This window comes from Eretmochelys imbricata, chromosome 11, assembly GCF_965152235.1.
Source record: "Eretmochelys imbricata isolate rEreImb1 chromosome 11, rEreImb1.hap1, whole genome shotgun sequence".
NCBI lineage: Eukaryota > Metazoa > Chordata > Testudines > Cheloniidae > Eretmochelys > Eretmochelys imbricata.
Window position 1 is genome coordinate 68,788,696 of NC_135582.1, and position 15,197 is coordinate 68,803,892.

A 15,197-nucleotide genomic window follows, 5' to 3' on the forward strand; every position below is an offset into this window, starting at 1 on the left:
CACAGTCAGAGTAAGCAATGTTAAGGGCAAAATATTAATAAAAGTAAAGTTGAAGGAGTTAAATCCGACACTCAATTCTTAACTCCACCGGGTGATTGAAACACAACAAAACTAGTGTCCCAGGGGTTTGTTTATCTCCTAGAGTGAAGGCCTCCAGCCTTCCAGCACTGACCACCACTCCAGATACTACTCAAAGTGTTAAGAGTTTTAAAAATGGACGAACAAGCAGCCTGATCCAACGTCTGTTGTAGTAAATGTGAGTCTTTCACTAGAAGGGCAGTCCAGTCAGTGAGGTGCTCAGGTAGGGAATTCCCTGCTCCGCCGTTGGCTTCCTGTGACACCTTGGGCATCTCACTTAGTCTCTGTGCCTCAGTTTCCCATCTGTACAATAGGGATAACAGCCCTGTTCTACCTCACAGTGGGTGTTGTAAGGATCAATACATTAAAGACTGAGAAACATTATAGTTATGATGCTGTTACATAACAACTAATGGCTTTCATAGTCAGTCATCAGGAAGTAGTTCTAGCTTATAATCATCAGATTAAAAGACTGCTCTAATCCAGAGTAAATTAAATATTTAACAAGTGAGGACACAAGTCACAAGCCACTAACTCAGCTACGTTTCTTCACATCATATTAGCTTAAAGCACCCACATTCCTGAGCAATAATTTAGGGACTGATCCAAACTGTGGCCCATTGAAGTCAATTGAAACTAATGGGGATCTTTTCATTAAGAAACTTGTGATCATGAACCTAAGAGCATGAGAAAAGTTATAGTTTCTATACCAATAAGGGTCATGTGTAGTCATGAGAATTGTGTTGCAATTTTGTTTCCCATAATTTAGCCCAGGTATGAATTTCCCCCAACCCTCCAAAACATCTAAACACTAACTACCCCAAAAGCCCACTTCATGACAATATATTCAAAAATTATATTCTCTCATTTCAACTAAATGTCAAAAGTATAAGGATTCATTAAAAAAAACTGGCTCATTTTCACTTAAAATTCCTAGATTCACTAAAATTCACTAATTCCTAGAAAAAAGAAAAATAATTACATTGCAGACGTTATCAAATTAGGTCATTTTCATGGGATCATAATGAAATTATGCACTATCCAGTTTTCCTGCAAACATTTCACAGTTGTAATAGCTGTCCAAAAAGGGATGTGTCAATTTCATTTTAAAAGAGTATTTTCTACAGCCTGTTTCAATCCATGCTCCAGGTCACTACTGTCACACACATGAAGTCCATTAGGGAAATAAATCAGGCCTATAAAATATAGTTTATATAATGATGACAATTTCCCCCCCACTATCCTAACCAGCTGCACAAGTTCTTCTGTACTTGATCATTACCATATTCTGATTACACAAATATTTGACTTGACAAGCTATTGCAGTTCAGGTTCAGCACAAGGACAGGACCATTCTTGTGGAAATGTCAGGTTTGTGGTGTGGTAGTAACACGAGGGAAGGGAATAGCGAAAGCAGCTTTGAACATGCAAAGGCCAGCATATGCTAATAAGGCATAGAAGCATCTAATAATGGCAATGTGAACTATCAAGCAGGAAGTTAAATCCTGTGACCCTCCAAAAGAACTGCTCTCTGGAGAATCGTAGTTCAGGATGCAGGCACAGCTTATGTCAAAGGTGTCTTATCCAGAGATCAGAACAGCCACTGCTGCTTCTACAACTACAAAGTATTATAGGGTATGTCCACTGGGGAGGGAGAGAGGAGAAAAAAAAAAATTCCCACAGCAGAAAGTCTCAGCATCTGGGTCAACTGACTCAGGCTCATGCTACAGGCCTAGAAACAGCAGTTTAGACATTTGGACTTGGGACCCAGTGAGGGGGAGTCTCCAGCATGAGCCCGAACATCTGCACTGCTATTTCTAGCCCTATAGCATGAGCCCCGCGAGCGCCCGGGTGCTAAGATTTGGTACCACAGCTCTTCCCCGCTCCTCCGCTCGCCTCCCCCCAGTGTAGAGCTACCCATAGTAACATCTGAGGGGACCCAGCCAGGATACAGATCCCAGTGTACTAGAAACTGTAGAAACACATAGTAAGCTCTTTGGGGCGGGGACTCTTTGAATGTCTGCATAGACAAGAGAGAGAAGTTACTTGGTCTAAGTAGGTAGTGGTTTAATTTAATAGAAGTCTGAAAGAGCCTTAAGTGTGCGTGCTGGTATAGGAAATGTATCACAGAGACCGCTCTTTGACCAGGGAATGGAAAGGCTTCCCTACTTCACCTCTTACCAAATTTAGTACAGGGGGAAAATAAGTAGAATTCTCTTTCCCCAGAGTAATACTTACCATATGGTACGCACAACCTCCAATCCAACCTAGATATACAAGCATCAGCAACTCTTTGATGTAGTCCTTTGGACACTTCCTTTCATTAGAGAAACATCTGCACTGCCCGACTATATTTAACATCACCATGTATAACCTCCTCTTCTTTGATACTGCTACTCAACTAAGCTACCACAGCAATAATGTTCCATACAGACCTGAAAGGTATCCAAAGAATGACCAGACTTACCGTTTGGTTAAGTTTATCTCTAATATGACCAACCACCGGGATATGTGATGACATTTGTTCTCAGCTGTTCGTGGCTGGTTTGTAATTGTGGCAAGTGTTTATTCAATGACTGTGTATCCGTGAACAACAGTCCTTTAGCCTTACCTCAGAATCTTTCTCCAGCTGGTTCCTGACGACAATCAGATTATACAGTATCCTGTCATCATCGGCTTCAGTGTGGGATATGTCATGAGGGGTGCTCCACAGGTTCTTCTCCTCGTCCCTCGCCAAGGTGGCTCCAAACGAGGCATAAGGGTTATTACTGAAAGGGGGAATATTGAGGTGCAGTTGTCAGTGACTGAGTCTGGAGAACGGCAGTTAAGTTCTATAGTCAGGTGTGTTCGGTAAGTGGGGTCTGTACGGCTCAGCTGATAACACTTTTGCCCCTGAAATAGAAAAGCAGGTGTGCCAGCCTGGCCCTAGAACCGAGTCTAGTGCTCACTGCTCTCAGTCTAGGCAGTCCTGGTGGTGTCACTCTGTTAAAGGTGCTGTACTCTGAATGAGACAGGAAACCCATGCATCTTAAGTATTCACAGGGTACCTTTCAAACAAACATCCTTCTGCACAATGCAACAGGTCATGACATCCATCACTGACCTATTCAAACACCTGATAGCTACCACCATCATCTAGAGAACACCCGCTAGGAGCCAGCTGAATGCCTTGCTTTGGAAAGGCACAACATGAAAAGTGGACTTATCCTTATAAATACTCTATTCTAAAGCCCCATAGCATTAGTTCCGCTCAGCATTGGTACAGCGGCCTTCTTCCAGTCAACCGGTTCTGGTGTGCGTCAGTGACAGCTCTCGAACTTTCAAGTCTGCTGTATGCTGACAGAGTTTGCCAGCAGCCAACTCCAATGCACGTTGCTACAGTTGGCAGTAGTAGCTGGAGTACTGAGGGGCCTCCCTTTATCTTGGGAAACTACCCAAACCTACTGCACCCAAAAAGCAGATTAAACATCCCTTTACAAAAATTCTTAAAGCGGCACTGTCAGTCCCCCGGGTCCCAGACTTACACAGGGGGTGAAGAGAAAGCTTTGCGATTCCCAGAACCTATTTCTGAATCAAATAGGGGGAAATGTCAAAGACGGAGATATAATTTATCTTTTCTTCCTCCAACACCCCAGTTTCCCTTTTACACTAGCTTGGAAAGCTAATCTCATCCTTATACAGGGGGTTGGTGGGGGGGAGAAAGGGTTTCCCCTCCAAAAACAAAACCCATTCACTACTACTTCACTAACAGCCGTGTCCAGACACTTCAATCCCACCCAGCACTGATCACAAGTAAACACTGTTCTGATGCTCAGTGTCAGACTCCTCTGAATGCAGTCACTACAGCAGTTGCACTTCGGAACCATTCGCTCCCTGGGGCAGGAGAGTTGAAGTTTTAGCTGTTGCTTATTTCAAGCCTCGAGCACATTTGCAAGGAGCACTGAATATTTAACAGAAGAAAAGAGGCAGAAATTAAGTCTGCTCTCTGCTGGCTCCCAGAGCCTATGGCTTCCATGAGCGTCACCAAGATTTCTCTGCTCACCCCGATCATTACAAAGCCCACGTCATTAAGAGGATTACATGTATAGTTCTTAGTAGGACCATCACATTTGTGTTTTATCTTGGCTGCCAGTTCCCATGTAACCACTCAATCCATGGCATGAACACAAAGACTTCAGGGGCCTCTTAACCTGCCTTTGTTCTTTGATAGGTAGACATCAGAGAGGCCACCTTCAGATAAGACACCAGTATTTCAGGAGGCCTATAACCAGTGGCAGGTTTCACAACTATCTGTCAGGAGAGGGAGTCTGGCCATGGCAGCTGTTGCCACTTCCACTGGTGGTGCAGAAGGGGCTGGTAAATCCTGCAGCTGTCACTGGGAAAAGGAGCAAGGGTCTCAGGGGACAAAAGACCCCCTCTACTTTCTCCCTTGGCAGCTTTGCAGAACAAGCCGAGGCAGCAGTCAGCAGCTCCCCTTCCTTTTTAGGGCTGGTAGTGTGTCCCTACCCTTTGTAGATTTTACCATGGGACTTTGTGTCACAGCATAGACCAGGATCCAACCCGTCATCTTCAAAGACGGGGCTCTGATCTCCTGCCCCACCCAGCTCCTGACTTCAGCGAGCCAGGGACTGTAAATTTCTAAACCTGAGCTCCGAGTTAGCTACTTAAGAAATGCAATAGTAGGTTGGGCCTCTAGGGAGATTTAATAGAACCCCATTTACACACACCCAAAAATCTCTGTTTACGTCATGTTTGACCTCATACCCTTGCCAAAACACAAGGAAATTCCAGAAGCTTGGCCTTCCATCCTTAATTCCTGTTGTCTCCAGGTATTGCAGCTCCTGCAGTCTGCTTAAGACGCAAAAAGTACAAGCCGAGGATAGTGTCATTTGAGCTTTTTTCCTTGCTGTGCCTGCTCTTGTCACACCCTTTACAGCACAAGCTTGCTTGTATTGCTTGCTTTCGTCTAATGGCTGGTGTGGAGGATGGAGTGGCATCAATATTTTTCACACTAGCAAACGGCCAGAGTACTCCGCCTGTTAAATGCCAGGAAATTTCAGTCCCCAAATCAAACAAATTCCAGCTGTGCATATAAAAGATCATCTAGATCTAGGCACAGTGTACAAAATTAACTTCTCACAAGCGCTATTCATGGCCTGCATGCTCCATACATATTATCGCAGTGGCTAAAGGCCAAATTACACTTTTCCCCCAGAAATGCTCATCAAAGAACAAGAGATACTCCGATAATTCTACAGGCCCAAACTCACAAAGTTTCCAAGGTACCCTGCCATCAGCAGGCAGTTTGCTTGCCCACAGCACAAGCAGGGGTGTCATCGTCTCAACCAGCAGACATCACAAGTCTTGAAGGGAAACTCCCCAAGGGATCACAGGGCCTTTAAGGAGAGCAGGGGTATCTGCAGAGAGGTCTAGATCCTTCCCCATCCCTCATGGCAGCAGTTTGCTGAAGACCTGGGGAGCCTTGGCCTCATCACCTGTCTCCTGATAGGCTTTGAAAGGGCAGAACAGGAAAGTGCTCAGCTTAATGCAGAAAGGGTCATAATTAACTTCGGGTAGAAAATCCCCAGCTTTCCAGAGATGGGGTGACACTATGGAGAATGCCTCCTCCTGCACAAGAATCCATCCATATGCAGTTTGCCTCATGGGGATCCTATGGAGTTTGGGAGGGGGCAGGTTCGAAGAGGATGCCTCTCCTACCCCCTCTAACAGATCCTGGGCCAGCAGCACAGGGTGTCCATTCCTTTCATTCCTCGGATGAGGGAAAGTCATTGGAATGCAGTGGTACTTTACTCTGGCAAGGGACACAGTGTTACCCTTCAAAGCCTGGATGCTGAAGACATTGGATAAATACAAACCCCGGATAGGGCAGCAGAGCATAGGCCTGCATATGCCTGACCAGTAAGGACATTGGGTACTCAGTAGCATTGGGGGAGGATGGATTGGTGTTTGGAGCATTAGCCTAGGACTGGGCTGCACTCCTGGCTCTGTCACAGACCTGCTCTCTGATCCTGGGCAAGTCGTTTGGTCTCTGTGCCTCAGTTCCCTATCTGTAAAATGGGGATAACAATACTGCCTTTGGCTGGCCTATTTGGATTGCAAGCTCTTTTGGGCAGGGACTGTCTCTTTCTAGGCGATTGCTCAGTGGCTAGCACAGTTCTCCTCCCCCTCCCACCCCCCAGTTGGGGGGGTCCCTTGGTGCTACAGTGATACAAAGAGCTTTTCTGTTGTTTTGATTTACTGGCTGGCAATTGGATCATTTCATTTTCTTGTGTGTGCTGTCCAGCAAGGGTTGTGTAATCCTGCTGGATGGTCATTATGATGTTGTTGTAACACTAATTCAGTTTTCTTAATCAAAGTGACTAGATCTTTTTTGTAGGTATTTTCAAATTACCCCTTAAATTTAAAGAAATAATAATATCAGATGGGGATTCAGAAAGGTGAGAAGTAAATCTACTCAATTCTTGTGAGGGACAAGCTGACGGGACCTAATATTTATACTATTTGCTCCCTTAAATTTAGTGCTTTAAAATTTTTTTGTTCTGTACAGTCATTAACAACCCTATAGGCATTTTGCCTGTGAATAAGGCCCCTTATAAACTATTTTTATAGGACTGCTAGCTTGTAAAGAATCTTTTTTATACTTTACCATAAATATCCATACAGGAAGGTTATTTAGGCTTCTACTAGGCCAGAAAGCTGTTTTTCCTTGTGCTACCTGTTGCCTGATCTCTTGCAAACTATAATTAACAAACAAGCCAAGGAAAGAAACTTCAGAGGCAAGGATGGCACACCACCATTATTTCTAGATTAGTGCTGGCGTGTGTTCAGTAAAGCCATTTCCAAATTAAATCTTTCTGGACTTCACTACTTTATATCCCAAACACTTCATTTAAGGTGCAACCCTGCTCCCATTAAGATTAATTGGAGTTTTGCTCTTAATTTCAACGGGACCAAGATGTCATAACTAAAATCAGCACGCTTGCTACATTTTAATATGTTTTCGACCTGCATTTCAATTATGCACCCTGATCTGATCTTAAGTGTGAGCAAAGTGTTACTCACTGGGCTGATGTAAGATGAACAGCTCAGGAAATTCTGCACCATGCCATCATCATCTTTTTGGACCAACTTCAGAGAAGTACAAGATCTAAATCACAGTCACTTAAAGTTCAGTTAGTCAGGTCGAAACGAAGCCAGGTGTGAATCTCAAATATTTTGTTCTTCATCCTTTAATAGCAGCAATGCCTTTTCCCAGCCCAGGAAGTGCTCCACAAGTGGTTTACATAGTGTGACTGAAATGCAGCCACCTCTGGGGTGGAGGGCAGGAGCATCTCCTCATGTAGCACACTGTACAAGTAGGGGTATTGTTGGGATGCTGGGGCAAATGCCTGCTCGAGCCAGAAGGGGTTGTTTTAAGTGTCCATGCAGACGAGACAGGTTCTCAGCTTCTAAGGTATCATTATAAAGTCTCCCATAAGATGAGATTCACTGCTGGAATAAGGCAGCCACAACCCTATTGCCTTCAGTGGAATTGCTCCCGCTTATCAGCCCACAGCATTTAGTACTAATTTTATCTCCTGTAGAAGGATACAGGGCTGAACCCATCCTAATGGGTTCGGAAACCTTGTGTTCCAAATGCTAAGACAATCCCAGCCACTGGTCTTAAAAAAAAACAAACAAACAAACAAAATTTCATGTATTCCCCACTCCCGAAGGCACATGGGACACCACATAACTCGCAGAGACCCCATATTCCTATAGTGCTGTATCCTCCTACGTGACATTTAGAAGGAAGAGATAGGGAAAAACCAGCACTATATCACCACCATCACCACACCCTCCCAGGTACAGAAGCCAAGTTGAGGGCATTTGGCGCGTTGCCCGGCCTGGCCTCTATCCAGCAATTGCTGAGAGTTAGTGTTTCATAAACAGGTCACTGCTCCAAGGAGCTTTCAATATTTGAGAATGTATTATCTACACTAAGAGCTTCAATTCTCTCCATTTAGCTGCCGCCAGAGAAGGCCCCCCTCTTCCAGAGAGCTCACCTTCAGAGCGAGACAGATTACCACACGTTTCTTGTGTTTGATGGAAGAGGCTACCAAACCAATTTTTAATCAGTCTGCCATTTACAAAGGTTACATTAAATGCTCAGCAATTCATTTAGGCTGAAAGCTCTGCCTTGCTAGATTTCACCATTTTCTAGAGCGAGACCTTACTATATTGGGAAAAAAGTCTCTCTCTATAACACCAGCTGAGTAATATGTTATTTTAATTTGGTTGGTACCCTTCAGATGGGGTTTGGGGAAGTTTTAATGATTTTCCATTCAAAACTCACTTATTCAGGAATTAGATCTGCCAGAATAATCTTCTAAAACCCAGTTACAGGAGCTGAAATGCCAACCAATCGAAAGATGGCTGCAGTTTAAACAAAAGTGCAACTCTTTCAAATAATGGCTACTGGGTTGTGGTGACACTAATAGCAAGGAAGGACTCATGAGACAAGGTAGCCGTCAGATAGACAGTGCTTCTATAGGATTTCCTGTGAAAAGCCAGCATTAACTAAACAGGATCATCACTATCATGTGTTACTAAAGAAAGGTGTTCCATGCAATCAGCTCACCGACTAAAGACTCACAAGGCTTTGCAAGACAATGAAACAATAAGGGACTATGCCTCTCCAGGCAGGTGCTTAACTTTCATTAAGTTAATGGGAATTTCCTGTAGCTGTGTGCACCAAGGTCAGGATTAAATGTCTCTGTGTTATTATTTAGGTAGCATATTTAGAAGCAAGAACTCAGGACAGTTAAATCCGTATTGCTTCCCACCTTCATTTGTCACGTCCATGCCACTGAAGTCCTGGACTTGCTCATTAAAAATAGATTTCAGAGCAGCAGCCGTGTTAGTCTGTATCTGCAAAAAGAACAGGAGTACTTTAGAGTCTCTAAGATGCCACAAGTACTCCTGTTTATTAAAAATAGAGAGGTTCTCCCCATCTAGGGAGGTGGTCTCTGCATTAGGCCTGGGCAAGACTACTGAATTGGTTATCATATGCAAAGGCCTGGAGAGCCGCAGTTAGTGAAGTTAGTGGAAAGATTTCACCCACATAGCTCCCTTTGACTTCAGGAGGCTTTGGATCAGGCTCTAATAGCCCAAGTGATGTTAGGAGGAGGGTGGGAAAGAGAAGGGCTGCAAGCAACTGCTACGCCAGTCACCAGGCTGAAACTCTGCACTCTGCTCCAGCGTGGGTCAAGGATGTCCGACCCTCCACGCTTGCAGTTCATCCACAGAGAGCCTGACAACGTGGGCATTCTGCAGCTGAAGTGCTTCTAGGTCACGTTGGTGCTGCTTTGACAGCCCTGGAGATTGAAGTGCCCCCTCTCCCTTCACAGCACAGTTTATATAAGCCTCTGAAATATGCCTGCAAGAACTGTGTATGTTTATACTAATCATGAGGTGTTATTGCAGCTTTAGTAGACTGAGTACCTGAGGGGCAATTCCACGGCCGAGAGCGCTTCAGTGTGGTCTGACCAACCTGCCCAGAACCCTGGCTACTTGCTCACCGGCCCAGTGGTAAAGAGGGGCTCATGTATGTGACATGGCACTAGAAACAGAGCATGGATCCTGCAGAGACTTACACTCATACTTAACACTGACGTCGACACACGGTTGCAGTAGTCTCCGTGAGTTGTACCTTAAGGGCCCCAATCCTGAAACATTTTATTCAAACGCTTCACTTTGCACAGACTTCAAGGAGACTATTCAGAGCCCTCAAAGTTATGCATGTGCTTTGCAGGATCAAAGTCCTAATTCAGACAACTGAAGGAGAAATTGTTTTTGCCATTTTCAGACAAAATCTGAAGCATTTTAAGTCATGCATGCACCATTTGCAAAAAAGAAGAAACTGAAGGTGCAATATACCTCTGATGCTTTTATAAAACTGAAAAAAGTTTTTTTAAATGAAATTTGTAAAATATCAGAGATTAGTATATACAGAGAGTGAAAATAAAGATCACCAGGGGAATGCTGTAGAATTCTTGTATCACATTAACAAAAGGCCAGATTCCGCCAGCTTTATGCTGACTAGAATGTGTGAACAAACCCCTTGACATCAATGGGATAATGGGTGCACAAGATCAGAGGCCTTACTGCACACACTTAACTACACAGTGATCAGTCACACTGAAGTCAGTGGGACTACTCACAGTGCATAAAGTACATAAGTAAATCTTGTGTAGGATTGGGGCCTTAAAGTCCTAGTGAACTAGAGAATCTGACCCAGGGTATTTACATGGAAGGGGTACAGCCATTAGCACCCAAATCCTAAGAAGGCAAGAATGGAGCCCCCTTTTGTTCAAAGTCTCTGTCTCTCCTACGTGGTGTAAGATTTTAAATAGAAATGGACACAAATATATAGATTCATAGATATTAAGGTCAGAAGGGACCATTATGATCATCTAGTCTGACCTCCTGCACAATGCAGGGCACAGAAGCTCATCCAGCCACTCCTGCAATAAACCTCTCACCTATGTCTGAGCTACTGAAGTCCTCAAATCATGGTTTAAAGACTTCAAGGTGCAGAGAATCCTCCAGCAAGTGACCCGTGCCCCATGCTACAGAGGAAGGCAAAAAATGCCCAGGGCCTTTCTAACGTGTTCATCACCACAGAATCTACCTTAGACACAGATGTAGATTCATTTCATTAAATATATTGCATTAAAATATGTTAAGATCTAGCATATACAGCGGTCTCCATAAAGCTAGCCTCTACCACACAATGGTAACTAGAACAGGAGTACTTGTGCACCTTAGAGACTAACAAATTTATTTGAGCATAAGCTTTCATGGGCTACAGCCCACTTCATTGGATGCATAGAATGGAACATATCATAAGAAGATAAATAGATATACATACAGAGAACATGGAAAGGTGGCACAAGAGGCCAATTAATTAAGATGAGCTATTATCAGCAGGAGAAAAAAACTTGTGTAGTGATAATCAAGATGGCCCATTTAGACAGTTGACAAGAAGGTGTGAGGATACTTAACGTGGGGAAATAGATTCAATATGTGTAATGACCTGTACATTGGCCATGACCTGTACATTGGCCAAACCAGACAGTCTCCATGCAAAAGAATAAATGGACACAAATCTGACATCAGGAATCAGAACATTCACAAACTGATAGGAGAACACTTCAGCCTCTCTGGCCACTCAGTAACAGACTTAAAGGTGGCAATTTTGCAACAGAAAAGCTTCAAAAATGGACTCCCAACGAGAAACTGCTGAGCTTGAATTAATATGCAAACTACATACCATTAACCTGGGTTTGAATAGAGACTGGGAGTGGCTGGATCATTAATTAATTAGCCTCTTACTCCACCTTTTCATGTTCTCTGTATGTATGTATGTCTATCTATATCTATCTATGTTCTTACTATATGTTCCGTTCTATGCATCCAATGAAGTGGGCTGTAGCCCACGAAAGCTTATGCTCAAATAAATGTGTTAGTCTCTAAGGTGCCACAAGTACGCCTGTTCTTTTTGTGGATACAGATTAAAACGGCTGCTACTCTGAAACTTGTCACAACGGTAACTGACACCACAGCTCATCCCCTAATCTACAGGAGTTCAACATGCAGCAATTACAGGATCAGGCCTTTAGAATAGGGAGGTAATACCAGCATCTTGAACACCACCTGCGTGGTGAGTGCTGACAGATGCTGAATTTAGTGGTTACCGCTATAAAAACCCACAACACAAGCTCTCCTAAATGTACTACAAGCAACTCTCCTATTTTATATGTATTATGGAAAAAAACATTGTCAATACCTAGAGAAGAGCTGTTTACTGCTCATGTGTGTCAATATTGCCAGTTAAAACTGATTCATAGCACATGGCCAGGAATGCATTTGTCAGTTGTTGGATGAACAAATACATACCATAAGGGTTAATCAACTGAATTAATCCACACGCTAAGAATGATTTACTCCACTGACCCAAGCTTTACAGTCTAATCCTATTGGTTAAGGTGTGTCACTCCCTGACCTGACAAAAGCTGGATGTCCGTGTTAAAACTCAAACACCAAATGGTGCTCCTAGAGAAGCAGCATTTGGGTAGAGTGGACAAGAGCAGAGCAGGTTGTATTACTAATGCTTGGGGAAGCTACTAATAGAATGGATTGCATAACATAACATTTGACATGAAATACCAAGTTCTGAGTCAGTTTCAGGACATTTAATTTTAATGATACTGTATTAATGAAAGATCATAATCTCCTCACACAAAGTCTTAATCCCTTTTTTAAAAAAAAGTTATTCTGTTCTTTAGGAAGAATAGCCTTAGTGACTAGGGATAGGAATTTCAAGAGGAGACTAGCTCCTTTTATATGAAGTTTTACATAGTAGTTCTAGTTGCGGCTACTGCTTTTATTGAGACCAATAAACTCATGACATGCCCTCTTAATACTCTGGCTATTTATAACATAAGAGCTGCCATCCTGGGTCAGACCATGGTCCATCTTGTCCACTTTTGACAGTGGCCCTTATCAGAGGTTCAAGAGGAATGCACAGAACAGGGCACTTATGGAGTGATCCACCCCAGTCTTCCGGCAATCAGAGGTTTAGGGTCACCTCGAGTATGGGGTTGTGTCCCTGACCATCTTGGCTAATAGCCACTGATGGACCTACCCTGCATGAACTTATCCAGTTCTATTTTTGGCCATCATAACATCCCCCAGCAATGAGTTCCACGGGTTACTTGTGTGAAAAACTACTTCCTCTTGTTCATATTAAATCTGCTGCCTACTAAATTCATCAAGCGACCTTTGTTTTTTGTATTTTGTACCATTTTTGTGAAATGGTAAAAACCACTTCTGTTCCACACTACACATGACTTTATAGACCTCTATCATATCCCCCCTTAATGGTCTCTTGTCTAAACTGAACTGGTTTAATCTTTTTAGACTCTCCTCATACAGAAGCCATCCCATACCCTTGATCATTTGTGTTAGCCTTCTCTGCACCTTTTCCAGTATATCCTTTTTGAGATGGGGTGACCAAACTGGACACAATATTCAAGGTGTGGGAACACCATGGATTTAAGTGGTATTATGATACCTTCGGTCTTATTTTCTATCCCTTTCCTAACAGTTCCTCATATCCGGTTAGCCTTTTTGATTGCTACTGTGCATTGAGTGGAAGCTTTCAGAGAACTATCCACTGTGACTCCAAGATCTCCTTCTAAATTAACAGTTACCACCCATCATTATAAATGTATAGTTAGAAAAAATAATCCCAATATGCATTACTTTGCATTTATGAATGTTGTATTTCATCTACATTTTGTTGCCTAGTCCTCCAGTTTCGTTAGATCTCCCTGTAAATCGAAAGCAAACTGCGAGGAATTAGGTATTTTAGATTATGTTGTATCATCTGCAAAGTTTGCTACCTCACTGTTCACCCCTTTTCCAGACCATTAATGAATATGTCACACAGCACAGGTCCCAGTACAGTTCCTTGAGGGTCACCCCACTGGTCATGTCTCTCCATTCTGAAAATGGACTGTTTATTCCTACCCTTCTCCTTCCTTCCCCATCTTTTAACCAGTTATTGATCCACGACGGGACCTTTCCTCTTGTCTCATGGCTGCTTAGTTTCCTGAAGAGCCTTTGAAGAGCCTTGTCAAAAGCTTTCTGAAAATCCAAATACATCATATCAACTGGATCACGCTTATCCATATACTTCTTGACTCCCTCTAGAAATTCTAACAGAATTAAGTAATTCTACTTAATAGGAATCCTGTTTAAAGTAGGACTAAGAAATCTGCCTTTATTCCAGATTTCCAGTGGGAATGATTTTGCAGCAGATTCTTTATAATATGTAACTTAAATTGACAGCAAACGTACATCATACCTTCAAGCATCTGCAATCACTCACATTTCTAAGTACTTTATTAAACAATCGTTGTTGGTATAAAATGAGCCTGGATAATTCTCACTCATCCCCTCCAAAATTATCTGATGTAAAAAAACAAAACAAAACACTAAATTATATCATGTGCCAGTGGGCAGCGGTGCCGGTGTCAGTTTGTAAACCGGTTTCAGAGTGGCAGCTGTGTTAGTCTGCATCAGCAAAAACAAAGCATGAGGCGTCCTTGTGGCACCTTAGAGACTAACAAATTTATTTGGGCATGAGCTTTCCTGGGCTCGAACCCACTTCATCAACCGTAGCCTCTGCAGGAAGAGAAGAGGATAACCTTCACCGGTGGCGGCGTCCCCGTGCCTGCCCCATCCACGGGAATACCAGCGCTGAGCGCTGCCAAACGTTTTCACTCTGAAGAGTCATAAAAACGTCCTGCTCTTTCCAGTCTGCTGCGGTCCCTCCGCTTTACACACAAATCCGCCCAGCAATCCTCGGGAACCGAAGCATCCAGGGACTAAACTGGGTAGAGTTTTAAAAGAGAAACAAATCGGTGTGCCTAGATCTCAGCCAAGTCTGTTCCCTGCCGTTTACTTGGGGAAACCGCCAAGAACCTCAACAAACAAACGCCCCTTCCTCTGGCCCTCTGCCTAGCGAGCTCCTACGGACTCCGCCGGGCCAGAGCGGCCGCCGAGCGCTCGGGCGTGAGCCGCCGCAGGTGCCCGAGGAAGCCCGGGCGCACCGACCCGGCACTCCGGAGCCGGCTTTGGGCGCCAGCGGCGGCACAGAGCTCGGGCAGCCCAAAGGCTGGGGGCTGGTTGCGGGGCGGGGGCCCGGTGCTCGGGGACCCCCCCCCGCCGGCGCCGGGTCCGCCCTGCCCCTTACCTGACCAGCGGCTCCTTCTCCGCCCGCGCAGCATCCCCCGGGCAGCGGCAGCAGCAGCACAGCGCGCCCAGCCAGTCCCGCAGCCCCATGGAGCCGCCGCCGCCGCCCTGCCCCCGCCGGACGCGACCCTAGGCGGCCTCCGGCCCCGCGCAGCCCCCGGGCGCCCTGCCGGCCGAGCGCCGCTGTGCGCAGGCAGGGCGAGCGCCTGGCCGCGCTACCATGGCGAGCGCCTCTGCCCGGCGCCGGGCTTCCCCTGCCCCGCTGCGCATGGGCCGCCGCCGCCTCCGCCCCCCGG

General features: G+C 44.6%; 1 protein-coding gene across 1 annotated transcript in view; it reads right to left on the minus strand.

Moving 5' to 3' along the window:
- MREG (melanoregulin) overlaps positions 1 to 14,991 on the minus strand; it is a 41,802-nt gene extending 26,811 nt beyond the window's left edge. The window contains exons 1-2 of the mRNA XM_077830414.1: positions 14,903 to 14,991; positions 2,690 to 2,846 (exon numbers count right to left, since the gene is read on the minus strand). Coding sequence (XP_077686540.1) covers positions 2,690 to 2,846; positions 14,903 to 14,991 — 246 coding nt within the window. The remainder of the gene's footprint in view (positions 1 to 2,689; positions 2,847 to 14,902) is intronic.
- Positions 14,992 to 15,197: the final 206 nt, after the last annotated feature.